The following is a 17,022-nucleotide window of genomic DNA, read 5'->3' as shown; positions in this document are numbered from 1 at the left end:
AAAGTATATTTCATGGCCAGGTGAGGCCTGTCTCCTTGTTAGTTGTTGATACATGATGTAGACATCTGAAGTTGATTCAAGGTGTTGAATTTGTATTTCAGGGCTGTAATCAGGGCTTAGAAATGAATGAGTTCCATGCTTTCTCTTAACACTGTGGATTTAAGGTGTGGCATCTGTTCTCCAGCAGAAAAGACTCCTGAAGAGACTCTGTCCTACAGTTGCAATACAGTCAAAGAAACAGAAATGTTGGGAGCTGTAAAAGGCTTGTACAACTTCCATCTTTTGCAGGAACAACTGTGTATAAAGAAATATGGAAGAAGGCTGTTGTGTCTATGAAACAATTAAATAAAGCAAAATAAAATGTAGAATGATTTCTTTACTTCAAATTACAATAGCACAGATTTACTCAGAGCAATTCTTTAAAAAACTATTACCCTTCAAAATGGTGATGTCTTCTACTCATGTTTCGTTCTCCCTGAGCATATTGTGACCTGACAAAGCTAAACTGATCACTTAACAATATGGATCTGTCTTTGATTAAAAGTAACATCTGTCCCCTATTTTCATACCACCATTAGAAATATGTATTTGTTTGAATTATAACCTTTTTCAAGCTGCTTGATTTTATAAAGCTTCTTAAAGTGCAACATAAATGGTCTGCATTTGTATAGCGCTTTACTCAGTCCCTAAGGACCTCAAAGCACTTTACACTACATTCAGTCATCCACACATTCACACACTGGTGATGGCAGCTACATTGTAGCCACAGCTGCCCTGGGGCGCACTGACAGAGGCGAGGCTGCCGGACACTGGCGCCATCGGGCCCTCTGACCACCACCAGTAGGCAAACATGGGTATCTTGCCCAAGGATATTTGGAGATCGAACCACCGACCTTCTGATTAGTGGCTGACCTGCTCTGCCACCTGAGCTACAGCCACCGCCAACATAAAGAAGCAGTGTGTCCCATTCAGTTCCTAGTTGGCCACTTGACTTTCTTTTTGTTTTGGGTCTTGAGCAATAGGCCGTCAGGCTTTTTGGAAGACTTACTAAAACGTTTCTTTGAACTTACTTTTTACATTCATTTTCAGTCATGTGTCTGTACCTGATCATTTACAGAGAAACCCCAACAACAACAACAATATAGGTATGAACTGGGACCTGCCGACAGAGAGAGAGAGAGTCTTTCCTCTTGAATATTTGTTCAGTATTGTATCAACCTCCTTAAATGTGTAATTATTATTGGCGATTAAAATTCCAATTCAAGAAATAAAATGAAAGAAAATCCTTTAAATGCATTTAATGTATGTATTTCCAGACATACAGAGGATTTTTGCGTTGCAGCATTTACCTATATGAAAACGTTGTTTTTGGAAAGCAGTTTATGCTGTTACCAATCTGAATTAAAACAACTGATTTATATTATTTGTTCAGCTGTTTAGCAGTTGGCCTTCTCTTTCATTTGATAACAGGAAATTAAAGTAACTACTGATCATGAGCTGACCGTAAAGTTCGAGATAGGAACCACTGCAGTCTAGAACACTAACAGTCTGTTTTACACTGTAGCTCATGATCAGTTTCAGTGGATTTGTTTGAGATTTTTCTTGTTATTTCTTATGAGATGTCAAAGTAAACGCATCAAAAGGACACAGATCAGTGAGCATGGATGGGTGCCTGACGCTTTATCTGCAATTCCTCTGTTTGAACTGTAGGTGGAGCTGCTACATAAAACATTGACCCCAGACTAAACCATGCAAAGGCTCCAGTGTTCCTCTTCTATCTGGACTATAACACAGGAATCAGCTCTTAGAACTACAAAGTGAAAACATAAATGTGGTTCAGAATAAAACAGGTTTGTGTGTTTGTGTTACTTCAGGACGTCAACATGACACGTTCAAGGACCCAGTAAACATCAGAGCAGACAGCTGTTCATAAACATGTCATAAAAACGTGCTTAAACTACTCAAAGCTGCCCCTGTGACCACTGCTGCAGAGCAGAATGAACAGTACTGATGGGGACTATGAAGGTTTGTAGTTTAATTCCTGCTCTTGCAGGATCAGTGAGTTTAAAGATAAACCTCACGAACACAACTTTAAATCCCCACGACATCACCAACAGTTCTGCAGGAGGACAGAAGCCCCTGATTTAATCTACCATAATGCTCTGTGATATGTTGTCATGGCAACATGAAGTCCAAAAAATACAAATACAAAAATGCAAAAGAAGAGGAGGACAACAAGACAGGCAGCTGGAGGAGCTTTTGAAGCAGGACAACTTTTCTGGATTTATCTTAACTGGAAATTCTGCTAAACAAGTCAAGCTGGAAACAAGGAGGCAGCTGGTTGGATTATATCTGAGGACAGGACGCATGAAGAGAAGCATGAGGAGAGAGGAAACAGCAGAGAGATGCTGTGGAGACGATCGTGGATCAAGTCGAAGAAGCAAGCACCAAAACTGTGAGTAGACATCACACACCAAGAGCTAAAATGACTGTGCTGATTAAGGAAACATTACATTTGGTTAGTTTGGGGTCTGGAGCTTCAGGTTTGTGGGTTCAGTTGGTCTCAAAATTGAAGAAAGACAAAAACATGTTTCTTTCAAAGGTTGTTGGAGGATTCTTACTGTAAGAACTGAAAGTTAATCCGTGGGGTTTAACTGATAATTAAATAATTGTAATTGTTGTTATACAAATGTGCAAACATCAATCATAATTAGTGATCAATGTGAGTTTTAATCATTGACATTTCTTTTAATTTCTTTATATTTCTGACAAATTTGCAAAATATGAAAAAGAATTTTAGTATTTTTTCAAAATAAGACGTTTCTAATGGACTTCAAACTTCTGAGCTGTAGTGTAGATTGCAATGATAGTTCTCTATTATAGAAGATGATATAGAAGTATGAGGACAGGGAGACACTGTTAAAACGTTATGAGCTGTCTTGCTGCAGAGAAAGTGGAGTCTGTCATCCTTGAAATGCTCCCTAGATAGGCAGCTGGCAGGATTGAACGATGCTCTGCCTCTGTGGTCAAGTACAGACATCCATGAGCCACTGATGAGCGTGACAGGTCAGGAAGCATGCATGAAGTGGACGTGTTAGGGAGAGTTTGCCATCAGAGTTAAAACACTTCAACTCAGTTTTTGATGATAGACACAACTAAAAATCCTGATCAGTTACAGACACACGTACACATGTAAAAGTTTGGAGTCAGCTTGTTTGGATCCCTGCAATCTTCTGTGACAGTGTGTGAGTGCAGTACCTCTGCCCCGTCTCCTGGAGCCCACAGTGTTTATCCTGGATTCATAACTATCTGCAAATAATCCTGTGAAACTTTACCACAGTGTCTCATGATCACTCCGAACACTACACTTATGTAGATATTTCACTAAATCTCATTCGTGATTTGCGATAAATGTTACCATTAATCTTATATTTCTTTATACTTCTGATTAATTTAGTAAAACATAAAATTTTTTTTTACTGTTGTCAGAAAATTATAATGTTTACTAAGTTAAAGCAACTTCTTCATTATGTGTATATAGTACTACGATAGTACTAAAAATACAGTGGGGCAAAAAAGTATTTAGTCAGCCACCGATTGTGCAAGTTCCCCCACTTAAAATGATGACAGAGGTCAGTAATTTGCACCAGAGGTACACTTCAACTGTGAGAGACAGAATGTGAAAGAAAAATCCATGAATCCACATGGTAGGATTTGTAAAGAATTTATTCGTAAATCAGGGTGGAAAATAAGTATTTGGTCACCTCAAACAAGGAAAATCTCTGGCTCTCACAGACCTGTAACGTCTTCTGTAAGAAGCTTTTCTGTCCCCCACTCGTTACCTGTATGAATGGCACCTGTTTGAACTCATCATCTGTATAAAAGACACCTGTCCACAGCCTCAAACAGTCAGACTCCAAACTCCGCCATGGCCAAGACCAAAGAGCTTTCGAAGGACACCAGGAAAAGTATTGTAGACCTGCACCAGACTGGGAAGAGTGAATCTACAATAGGCAAGCAGCTTGGTGTGAAAAAATCAACTGTGGGAGCAATCATCAGAAAATGGAAGACATACAAGACCACTGATAATCTCCCTCGATCTGGGGCTCCACGCAAGATCTCATCCCGTGGGGTCAAAATGATCATGAGAACGGTGAGCAAAGATCCCAGAACCACACGGGGGGACCTGGTGAATGACCTGCAGAGAGCTGGGACCAAAGTAACAAAGGTCACCATCAGTAACACACTACAACGGCAGGGAATCAAATCCCGCAGTGCCAGACGTGTTCCGCTGCTGAAGCCAGTGCATGTCCAGGCCCGTCTGAAGTTTGCCAGAGAGCACATGGATGATACAGCAGAGGATTGGGAGAATGTCATGTGGTCAGATGAAACCAAAGTAGAACTTTTTGGTATAAACTCAACTCATCGTGTTTGGAGGAAGAAGAATACTGAGTTGCATCCCAAGAACACCATACCTACTGTGAAGCATGGGGGTGGAAACATCATGCTATGGGGCTGTTTTTCTGCCAAGGGGACAGGACGACTGATCCGTGTTAAGGACAGAATGAATGGGGCCATGTATCGTGAGAGTTTGAGCCAAAACCTCCTTCCATCAGTGAGAACTTTGAAGATGAAACGAGGCTGGGTCTTCCAACATGACAATGATCCAAAACACACCGCCCGGGCAACAAAGGAGTGGCTCCGTAAGAAGCATTTGAAAGTCCTGGAGTGGCCTAGCCAGTCTCCAGACCTCAACCCCATAGAAAATCTGTGGCGGGAGTTGAAAGTCCGTGTTGCTCGGCGACAGCCCCAAAACATCACTGCTCTCGAGAAGATCTGCATGGAGGAATGGGCCAAAATACCAGCTACTGTGTGTGCAAACCTGGTAAAGACCTATAGTAAACGTTTGACCTCTGTTATTGCCAACAAAGGTTATGTTACAAAGTATTGAGTTGTATTTTTGTTATTGACCAAATACTTATTTTCCACCCTGATTTACCAATAAATTCTTTACAAATCCTACCATGTGGATTCATGGATTTTTTTTTCACATTCTGTCTCTCACAGTTGAAGTGTACCTCTGGTGCAAATTACTGACCTCTGTCATCATTTTAGGTGGGGGAACTTGCAAAATCGGTGGCTGACCTGACCTGCACTCAATCTACAGCAGGCGGTGCTGGACCAAGGCCAGGAAGATCGTGAAGGACCTCAGCCATCCCAACAACAGACTGTTCTCTCTGTTGAGGTCAGGAAAGCGATTCCGCTCCCTGAAGACCAACACAGAGAGACTGAGGAGGAGCTTCTTCCCGCAGGCGATACGGTCTCTCAATCACACCACCACACAGTCCTGACCCACACATATGGTTCTTACACACACTGGACTTTCTGAACATTTGTTTACACTTCATTACTTAAATCACGCTGCTGTTATTGTGTATATATTTATTTATATTTCTTCATACATTCTTATATAGTTCTATATTGTGTATTTTGTTGTACAGTTATTTTATTTTCAACTTTAATTTATATATTTTATCTTATTCTCCCAGTTAAATTTACCCTTCATTCTAATTTGTGTTGTACAGTTATTTCATTTTTAACCTTAATTTATATTTTATTCCTTCCTAGTTAAATTTACCCTTTTTAATTTTTCATATTTATTTCCTATCTTATTCATAGCCTTTTCCTTTTTTGTTCTCTTTAGGTCACGAGCAGTTGTCCAAGCATTTCACTACATATCGTACTGTGTATGACTGTGTACGTGACAAATAAAATTAGAATTTTTGAATTTGACTAAATACTTTTTTGCCCCAGTGTAACTAGTTTGCTTGCATGCAAATTGAATGCAACTAAGTAACATTATGTTTGATTGCCCTTCGACCTAAGAGATGTTTGTGGCTGTGTGGCAGGCAGAGGTAGGACCTAAACGCAGGACTCAGAACCAAAAGGACAGAAACAGGTAGCTTTACTGTTGTGATTACATAAACTCAAGTGTAAAAACATACAAAAAATCAGAAATTAGGAACTATACACTAGAATTAAACAACTAGGAATTAACGACTGAAACATGGCCCACATGGAAATACAGCAAACGGGATGATGCAGCAACAGTCAGAGGGAGACTGACATACACAGGATGAGGAGAGGATGGACCACTGCTGACACTAATTGCACACTGACAGGAGAGAGGAGGCAAAGCAGAACACAATGCACACAGGACACAGACAGGCAAAATAAAACAGGAAACAGATGGAACGGACACAGGATGACGGTGGAAACAAACACTGAGACGAGACTGACTCGATAAAGGGAACGCATGGAGGGGACAGACATAAGACTAGAAAGACAAACGCAAAGACACTGAAGATGAAAACGAGGGCGACAGAGAGAATGAGAGACAGAAAGGGGGAGACGCAAAACAAACTAAACTTAAAATAAATACAATATACTCAGCAAACTCCTAAGCACAAGAAAATACACCAGGAAATGTAAATCACTCTAAGAATACAGCAACAAGATGAGATTCAAGAGTCCACAAAGACAAAATGCAATGACAAACACAACAATGCTAAATCATTACAAACATTGTATGTGGGTATGATTAAAAATAATTAAAAACCAGTTGTTGTAATGCAATTAAATGATTCCAGCTTTTATTTTTAAAATCAAAAAGTGTATCAGCCAACACACTGGACATTTTTCTGCTGAACAACAAACACGAATATTGCCACAATTGTAGCTGGTGTTATTTAATAAAATTTAAATTCTATATTTATTTGTTACACAATTTAAAATTTTAATATACATATTATAATGTCATATATATCATCTTACAATAAAAACAGATTCAATAATTCTGAAACAAAGTTTAAGCTTCCCATAACTTTGTACTGCAAGTTATAGTATTGATATAATTGATATAAAATGTATGTATTGTTCAGCCATAAGTGCAGTCTCTGGCTCAAACAACACATTTGTTTTGCATTCAAATGCACGAAATTGGTATGTTGTATTTATATTTTAAGGATGGCTTGTTTCCAGTCCAGGCACTGCTGCCTGATTGACTGTCATGGATTTAGTTGATCCAAATGCCTGAAGAAAGTCTTTAACATCTCCCTTTAAGTACAGTGGCAGTGGATGTGGGCTTGAGATGCATTGACCTAGAACCTGCTGGTGACCATCTTCACTGAACACACCGTCTGTGACGGAGGGTGAAGTAAAATGCTTCCCAGATGGTATTGCACGGTAGCTCAAAGTCATACAGCCCTTTTCTGTGATCATAATTCCATCAGTTTTGTCAGGACTGCAAACATCACCAGCCGCAGCTCCAAACCATGACACAGCCTCCCTCTTACAGTTTGTTGTAGACATTCATTGTTATACATTTCTCCTCGCATCCTCCTTGTATACTGACAGTGAACCAACATTTTTCAAATTTGAATTCATATGTTTTTATGGAGCTGCCAGCAGGAGGGGAAAGGTGAAGACCACAGAGAAGGTTTATGGATGAAGTGAAGGTGGACATGCCGAGCGATGGTGTCGCAGAAGCGAATTCAAGGGATAGGCTATAGTTCTTTGAGAATCACTTTGTTGGTGGAAAAGTAATATTTTATGCTTTTATCTTTGTCATTTTTCACTGACTCAGCATGCAAAATGGGAACAAATTACATCTGTTTTGCTTAGTGTTTTTGACAGGCTGACAGTTCCTAAACACACTTACAATTAAAATAGGTTCTTTGTTAAGTTGCTTATTTATTAATTTAGTGCTTCAGTATATTATGGATCAGTGATAAGTGGCTTAACAAACAAATCTTCACCTAAATACAGTCAGGTGCAAGGACTTGATTAAAATGACTGGGAAAAAGTAAAAATAAAAAGTTTAAAAGATCTTTACAAACCTGAGAATTATTGCTCAAGACTACTTTAAATCAGTGGTTCCTAAACTTTTTCCCGCCACATACCCCGTGAAACATGTCAGCTACCAATGACTCACGATTAGTGTCTATAAATACAATGCAATACCGCATGCATAAAACTAAATACTGCAAAGTCGATTATTTCTCACTACAAAATGAATTTATTAAAATATTTTAGTAATGACCCAATTTTAATCACAAACTTTACTACTTAATACTAGCAGTGTATCAAAAGATTTATTAGAATTCACCATTTTGTCGAGAGCTTAAAGGCCAGATGTGAACTTTCATTAAGCAGAACTTTATTTAATGTGATGGGCAGACGCACACAGCTTTTCAATATTTGGCTCAATTTGGGAAAGGATGAGTCTTAAATCGTTTTCCACACAAAGTCTTGCTGTGTGTTTTGTTTTCATTTTTTAAAAGCAGAAAACCCCCTTTCTCACAAGTATGTGGTTGGCGGAAGGCATCAGAGTCTTGATAGCGTGCTTAGCCAGTGCATGCTGTTTAGTGCGCAGTCCTATGCAGAAATCCACCAGGGAGATCCAACTGTGGCGATCTCAATTAGGCTCTCCTGGTCAGACGGTCATAACGAAGTAGGCTCGGCTGAAACATGATTCAGACGGAGAGGAATTCCCTTTGCAGCAAGAACCTCTCGGTGGATGCTGCAGTGTACCCAAGAGGCATCTGGCGTGACTGCTTGTACACGCCAAACCACACCTCCGTGTGTCCCAGTCATGGCCCATGCGCCATCAGTGCTAACACCTCTGTCACACACGAGTCCATGTGTGTTCACGAATGTGTCCAGCTTTTGAAAAATATCAGCGGCAGTTGTCTTTTCTTCCAGCGGTTTACAGAACAGCATGTCCTCCTTGATAGTTCCTTCATAAATGTTGCCCACATACATTAGGAGATGCGCCAGGTCAGCCACATCCGTGGACTCATTCAGCTGTATTGCATAAAATTCTCTGTGAAATATGCGCTGATGGAATGGACTGTATCGTCTTTTTTGCCTTTTCCATTGTCCCTACCATATCTAAAGCAGCAGGGAGAACGAGGTCCTCCAAGTTGGTTTTAGCCACTCTGTAACTGACCATGTAAGATGCTTGTAGTCTGTTTTTCTTCATAGGATTTGGCATTCGAATGCAAGTTTTACTTGTTGAAAGTGATTTTAGCTGTCGCTCAATATATTCTCTTGGTTTATTTTTCAAATGGGGATGATTTGTCTCTAAATGTCTGCACAATAGTGAAGGTTTCATTGAGTTGTTAGACAATACTTTTGCACAATTAACACATTGTGGCCGGTAATATCCACCAATATTTATACACGTGAATCCCCGCAAAATATAATTGTCATCATATTTGCGCTTCTTTGATGAGGGTGTGTTACAGTCCGAGGTGATATGCTTTCTCCCACTTTGACGCTCTGCATCAGACCCTTAATCACTTTCTCCACGACTGTCTCCAGCTATGCTAGCCACTTGGCTAGTAACCACAGATGCATCTGTGCTAGAACCCCAATCTGACCATTGTTGTTGAACAATCACCTGTGCGGTCACTGGCAAATGCATCTTCAGATATGAGCTGATTGGTTTTAGTGGCCGGTGTTTTGGTGGTAGGGTGTTTTTTTCCTTCTTCTTGTTAACCATTTGTCCATTTCTGCGCTGCACTGAATGCTTGGAGGCAACTTTGACTGTCAGGCCTCAGTCAATCGGGCAAGTCACGCCCATTTATTTTGTCAGTGCAATGTTTTTGCTGAACACCAGAGGGTGGTATATAGTCATTTAATAACCACAGCAAACTGTATTAAAGCAAATTTAGGCTTTTTAAATTCGTGATCGCCACTCCAACCTCAACCCTCGTGTACACCCTACAGCCACTTGCCTGCCCCCGAGGGTACGCGTACCCTAGTTTCGGAACCACTGCTTTAAACAATACAGGACATTCTGGCTTCTTGACAACAAAATAAATGTGGTTTGGCTCAAGACTTTTGCACAGTACTGTACGTATTGAACAAATGACTAGATATCGTTCCATTTGCCTGTGCATCAGGAAGTCTACATCTACAAGTATCTGGAGATTAATCGTTATATAATTTACATATTTTGCTTGTTTCCTGATGAAATGTGAAAATGCTTTGTCATTGCACGTGACTATCTGCCAGCAGGTCACATTAAACATTAAAGTGGATGATGAGATTTCTACGAATCAGGAGGAGAAAAAAATGCAACTTCATCCTGTGAGTCACAGCTGGTACAGACGCCCCGGCTCAGTGATTGGTGGAAACATACGTCACATCTTGCACGAGCACTTCCGGTGGAGTATAAATACAGGGACCCGCGAGTGTGCCGTTTCACACCAGGGGAGAAATCTTTGAGGAGTTTTTGCTTCAACAGTGTTTGAACGGAACTTCTTGACTTCGTCCCGCTTTGTATTTCAGCTACTCTGCACTTCGGAAGAAAAACCCTTTTCTACTTGAACACTACACATAAAGTCGACGTGAAGCTTTATTTTTGCACCGTTTTTGTTAATAAAAAGCACAAGAAACGCCAGCCGAAATGGAGTCCCAAGTGCGCCAGAACTACCACCGCGACTGCGAGGCCGCCATCAACCGGATGGTGAACATGGAGCTGTTTGCGTCTTACACCTACACTTCTATGGTGAGAACACGTCATGTGATGCTGATGTCTGTAATAACCTTAGTCTCAAGCTATATTAGCTTAATGCTAGACAAAGAGAACGGAGTAGAGTCGTTAAATGTAAAGTCCGGTATGTTGTTGCTAATTTCAGTAATACATGATTTCAGTAACGGCTTCTTTGCTGCCTATCATGTGCCAATAAGCAGGTTGTCAGATACGGAGTGTATTTTCACCACAAGTACTGTCACTAAGTAACCAAAAAATGCTGCGTCATGCTTACGGTGGCTTTTCCATACACATGCTCGCTTCGCAGGAAACGAGTGTAGACTCTGTCCTGCAGAATTTAGTGCACATTGTCTTTTTAAATCAAATTTGAAACATTTTATATCAAAGTTAAACTTGTATAACTTGTGTTGTACAGGGGCGAAATGATTGGTGCTGTGTACTAATAACCTGTGTCTGATTTGTCAGGCCTTCTACTTTGACCGTGATGATGTGGCCCTGCCAGGCTTCTCCCACTTCTTCAAGGAGAACAGCCATGAGGAGAGGGAGCACGCTGACAAGCTGCTGTCCTTCCAGAACAAGAGAGGAGGTCGCGTCTTACTCCAGGACATCAAGGTGTGTACAAACTGAACCAGTCCTGCTGTGACATACCTGACTGTGTCTCTAACACAGAAACTGGGATTAATGAGCAGTGTTATGACACTTGTTCTCTTGTTGTTAGCGTTAGTGTGTAATGTGTACACAGAGCTTAAAACAAGTGTTCAGTCTCTAACAGAATTGTTTGTTGTGCAGAAACCAGAGCGTGACGAGTGGGGCAGCGGGCTGGAGGCCATGCAGTGTGCTCTGCAGCTGGAGAAGAATGTCAACCAGGCTCTGCTGGACCTGCACAAGCTGGCTTCTCAGCATAATGACCCTCATGTAAGTGGGAGTTGGAGGGAAGAGTTTGGGGTTAAAGACTGAACTAGTTGATGCTGTGTATGTTTGACAAATCATCAAATGTTAACTGTAGTTTGTTTTCCCAGCTGTGTGACTTCCTGGAGAGCCACTACCTGGATGAGCAGGTGAAGTCCATCAAGAAGCTGGGTGACCATATCACTAACCTCACCCGCATGGATGCCCACAACAACAAGATGGCAGAGTACCTGTTTGACAAGCACACTCTGGGTGACAAGAGCTAAATGCTGAGACGTAGAAGTGAGCCTGGAGTCAGCATGTTAACAACACAGGCTTTGAAGTAAACTCACTTCTGCTCCAGCTGATTCTTTCCTGATTTCCTCACTTTAAAGCTGGCATCAGTTCTTGTATGTTGTGGTGTTTTTGTGTGAAATGTCACATGGAGCGATGGATGTTATCAGGGTATGGCTCTGCTTCTAAGCTGTCTGACATTTGGAAATGTTTCTGATCTGTTCATCTGAATAAACCTTTTGAGCTGGATCTTTGGTCTGTCTGAATCTGTGACTCACTCACGAATCACTTCAGTGACTTGGGGTACAAATAAGTGTTTAAATCAGAATGTGAGTGTTACTTGGAGTTTTGCACAGTGAAGTCATGTTAACTGACACTTGCTGACAACATTTTGGTACACTTCCACCTCAGTGCAGACCTGCAGTTTCATGGCTGAAAGCAATGAGACTTTGTTACTTGTGATTGTGCTTTTACTTAACAGTTGCTGGGTGGATGAATTCTGACAGATAGGGCTGCAAAAGCAATGAGTGTTTGAGAATCCTTTTTCTGGTCAGATGAAACAAAGCTGGGACTGAAAAGCCAGACTTGGACTTTTGAGCTACAGTAAACTTGCTCTCATGTAATTTTCTTTAAAGCGGTCTGGCTAAAAGATACAGTAACCACTGACCTTAAGTTCATACTTAAGAATGGAGATAATTTTAACTACCCAGTAAAAGTAACCATGTTCTATTAAAATGTTTCCAGGAGAAACAAAAGCCACCTGTGTAAAGTTTATTCATACAATAGTATACTTTGGTTAAAATATACCGTGAAAAACATATTTCAAAGTAATAGGCCTGTCAGGGGTCAGCAACCTTTAACACCCAAAGAGCCATTTGGAGCCGGTTTCCACACAAAAGAAAACACTGAGCCGCAAATACTTTCTGACATGTAAAATGAAGATAACACTGTATTGTTTTTCACCTTTATGCTTTGTGTGAACAACTAAGGTGTGTTGCTTATGAAATCCATGAAGTGCTACAGAGAAAATTACATTTTATTTATGTAATAAACACATTTTGAACTCTTAAAGAAATATAAGAAAAGGAAAGATGCTGAACTAAAATGATCCAGCAAACAAAAACTGTTATATCACCTTTGTGCTTTTGGAGCTTTGACCTGACTTTTAAAAACTAATTGGAAAAAAAGCACTATGCTGCTAAAAAATGAAAAATAGATATTTGCAAAATTCTGCCTAAATATGTATTTTACCTGGTTAATGTGTGTGGCGGGGCGTGGTCTGCAGCGCCGCTGCTGGGGAGGCGACGCACCTGAGCGGCACCCGCAATCACGCCTCGCCGCTTTAACGTCTGTGCTCTCTCTGCTGTTGTGTTGGTGTGTGTCGGGCTGTGAGCTGCAAAGCTACAGCCGGCTGTGTGCGCACAGCAACCGTGTGTGAAAAGTGGTCAATATAGAGATGCTGAAAAGCGTGTTCATGCAAACATCGTCGGGCCTGCCGTGATAAGTTTACAATGGGACTTCTGCTCCTGAACCTCTGCGCACAGCGTCTGCAGATCAGGGCTGTACGAAGTCAGTTTACGCAGGACTGTAAGCTGTCGTCTGTGAGGCGTGAGCGCTGTTTGTTTGTAACATAGTTCACGGTGGAGAACAGCTGCTGACATAATGTGGATCCAAAGATCCATAATTGGCCTACCTGGGTTTGAAAGTCTCGATAAATGCAGGCGTTTCGGCGGGTACACCGGCTTCCGCGAGTGTGACGCTTATTTTGAGCGATGAAAAATAATAAAATAATATTATTTTATATTTCAATATCACAATAATCTTCTAGAACTACAAGTTAAAAAAAGAACTAAAGACAAATAAAATACACTTTAGCTAAATACTGAAGTATAAGGACAAAAGAGCCGCAGGTTGCCGACCCCTGTTCTATACAGAAGTTGAACTGGAACTTTGACCACTAGGGGGGAGTGTTTTACCATTAACAGTTCTAATTGTTTGACTGTCAGATGTGAGCTGTAGATATTATTTTATATTTCTTTTTAGCCCTACCCACCTTTTTTCAAGGTTTCTGTTACAGGTTTCTGTTGTGGAGAAGAATGTTTTCATATTTATTAGAACTGTCAAGAGAGGTCATCTTGTGCCCCATTATGCAACACCAGCAATGATGGCAAAGAGTCGCACAGCGCCTGATGCAGCGCCGTAGTTCTTGTGGTGAAGAAGGGTCTAAACGGTTCTATGTTGACTACTGCAAGATGAATGAAGTGTCACAGTTTGATGCTTACCCCATGTACCGGGTCGATGAGCTGCTGGACCGGTTAGGCACCGATGTTAGATTTAACCAAGGGCTACTGGCACTTGCTAATTATACCCCTCAGTCTGTTTTGTTGCCACATTAATTTCACCCTCCGTTGAATTCAATTGAATTCCTCTTTCCTCTAAAAGGAACATGACTTCTGGAACAATGTCCTTTGGACAGATGAGAACAAAGTGGAGATGTCTGGCCATAATGCACTGCTATATTTGGAGAAAACTAACACAGCATATCAAGACAAACATCTCATACCAACTTTCAAGCACGGGTGATGATTTGGGCTTAGTTTGTTGGTGACACCACGGCCCATTGTTAATCAGTGTAGCTTCAGTCATTTTGCAGATGTACTGTTTATAAGGTTGGGGAAACCTGCAGGAAGCTTAGGTTGAAGAAGTCACTTGGATGAATGACAGAATATTTGTTCCACTGAAAACGCAATGTTCACTTGAACAGAATCAACTTTTTAGGATTTCCTTACCTGGATCATTGAGCATGCATTAAGACATTTTAACCAACTTTGGGAAGGACTGCCTCAACCTAGTATGTGAGCAAACTTAACATAAGAGCGCTGACTACAGAAACCACAACAAAAATCTTCCAGAAGGCACAGAGCCAGCTGCTCAATGAACAGGTGAGACAAACAAATTTTACCATCGATGTGTTAAATTCGAAAGCGGCTCCGATTGAGACTTACAGTGAGTCTAGATGAGAATACCCTTCAAATGGTGTTTGAATTCATTGAAAAGGCTCATCCAGCACAGCATGAACAGTCTAAGACCAGGCAACAAAGCAAGTTTGACTTACTTGTTGACATCAGCAAAACACAGAGCGTATTCTCAGCCACTAGATGAGAGAAAGATGCCACACTGAGGATGTGGATACATGAGCATGTTTCTGGCAGACAAGTCACTCAAGCAGTGAACAACATTCTCGCAAAATGACTGAACACTGAGAAAAATCTCACGAGTGGAAATGATCACAGCCACAAAATCAGCAATTTAAAAAAAACACAGTGCAGATGTGAAAGCAGATGTGGAAGTTTTGGCCTATCGCAGCAATGCAAAGCCCCCGGCCCTCACATTGCTTAGTAAAGACAACAACATTGTCGTCCTTCTGTCAGACAAGGGTTGGTGCGCAGTTTTGCTAAACCAGAAAGACTATCATGGGAAAATTATGAGCCCCTGAAACGAGACCCAGGAAGTAGTTACAGGAAGATTGTCTGAAACAGGACGATGCTATTAACCGGACCTCATGCCACAGGCTATAACCAGGGGAAACTACACCAATTCTGTATGGTTTACTGAAGATACTGAGAACAGGTACAAGGGGTGTACCTGTAAGACCATATTGTTTATTTGATCAACTTGGTCATCTATAACACCTCAAAGTTTCTGGCTTTGATCCTCAACCTGTTGGTAGTCAGCTCTAAACACCACATTTCTGGATTTTTCTGAGAAGGCGAGAGACGTCATTATGGAGGCAGATGGTTTCGTATGATGTAACATCTCTCCTCACTTGTGTTCCCGTCATTGAAGCAGTTGAGGTAGTAAGAGATAACAGGATGACTCCAACTCAGCAACAGAACCACTCTCAGCGTAATGTGTAACATAATATATGAAAAGTATTATATAACGATTTATCATATTACATCCTTTAGAAAGCTACAATGAACATGGTTTACTTTGCTATGGCTATCTGAAGATGCAAGTGTATATACTGCCCCACTCTCTTTAGGTGCTTTCTGGACTCTATATACTAGGCATGGGTACCGGTGTCCGGTGCCATGATGGCACTGGTTCTGACATAAACGGTAGTAACCAGACCGAAAAGCAGCGCACATTTCGGTGCTTTATTTCCCTGAGCTGTGATACACTTCTAGCCAATCATTTTACGTTTCCGAGGATAGTAGGCGGGTCCAGGTACGTGCGTTCTTTTAGAGCAGAGCTACAGATTAAAAATGTCCAAGGCGAAGCGGTCAAAAGTCTGGCTGTACTTCACAGCAAAAGATGCAAACTCAGCAGCAACAAGTGCTTTAAGCTGATACTGTGATACTGTCAAAGGAGGTAACACCTCGAAACTGATGAAACACCTGGCGACGCATAGCGTTTTTTTTTAAAAGCCGAGAAATGCGCCGTATTTGATAGCTTGCTGCGAGACCTCACACCGAGCACATCTACTGCGGGTGTGGTGCCTGTTATGCAACATCCCCCAAAAACACGAAGAGGAGAGTCGTGGCCCCTAGCCCTGCCAGTGTAGCAGAAATGATGAGGATATTGATGGCAGCAGCCGTTCTTCTCTGTGTGAGTAGCTTAATGTTGTTCGTGTATAATTTACATTGAGTAGGCTAACCACGCTATTACATTAATGCATGTAAGGTGAACTAGCAAACATCATCATAGCTACATGCGGCTGTCTTCTTGTTTGATGGCAGAGACTCCCTTCACCCTGGCCAAAAAGGCTAAAATGACCAAAGAAAAAGTGGGAAACAGCTAAACATGAGAGGTTTTTGGACAAAGTTTGTGTTTTTTTTTTCATTGTTTAAGCGCTGCTTCCAGCCAAGAGTGATACCATATATGCCACATAGCTGCAGAAAAGGCACACATTGTTATCTTTTTACAAAAACAAAACAAAACAGCTGAACATGAGAGGTTTTTGGACAAAGTTTGTGTTCTCCATTCTTTATTAAGCACCGGTTCGAGCACCGTTTAAGCACCGGCACCGTTTCAAAAGTACCGATTTGGCACTGGTATCGGATAAAACCTAAACGATACCCATCCCTACTATATACCCAGATCTCTCATACTCCTCCCAGCCATGCTGTGCAGAAATACTAATTAGCCATCTTTCAGTGGTGCATCTCTAACTGGTCAAAATTCTTTTTTCTGTGGTCAGCAGTCATTCCCTAATTCCTTGAAACATAACGTGCAGTGGGATTTGGTGCTCCTGAATCCCCACATGAACATCTCTT

At 41.2% G+C, this 17,022-nt stretch overlaps 1 protein-coding gene across 1 annotated transcript; it reads left to right on the top strand.

The window, feature by feature from the left end:
* Positions 1-10,453: 10,453 nt before the first annotated feature.
* Positions 10,454-12,010, top strand: LOC147331778 (ferritin, middle subunit). Its single transcript, XM_086287996.1, has 4 exons — positions 10,454-10,576; positions 11,027-11,173; positions 11,351-11,476; positions 11,581-12,010. Exons 1-4 carry the CDS (start codon positions 10,475-10,477, stop codon positions 11,734-11,736), a joined length of 531 nt encoding a protein of 176 aa, XP_086144122.1. The 5' UTR covers positions 10,454-10,474; the 3' UTR covers positions 11,737-12,010.
* Positions 12,011-17,022: the final 5,012 nt, after the last annotated feature.

This window comes from Aulonocara sp. 'chitande type north' Nkhata Bay, linkage group LG4 (genome assembly GCF_057382095.1).
Source record: "Aulonocara sp. 'chitande type north' Nkhata Bay isolate Kocher_YH1m ecotype deep benthic linkage group LG4, A_spYH_male_GT1.1, whole genome shotgun sequence".
NCBI classification, from domain to species: Eukaryota; Metazoa; Chordata; class Actinopteri; order Cichliformes; family Cichlidae; genus Aulonocara; species Aulonocara sp. 'chitande type north' Nkhata Bay.
Note: the sequence above shows the minus strand (reverse complement) of the source record. Positions and strands in the feature narration are given on the sequence as shown.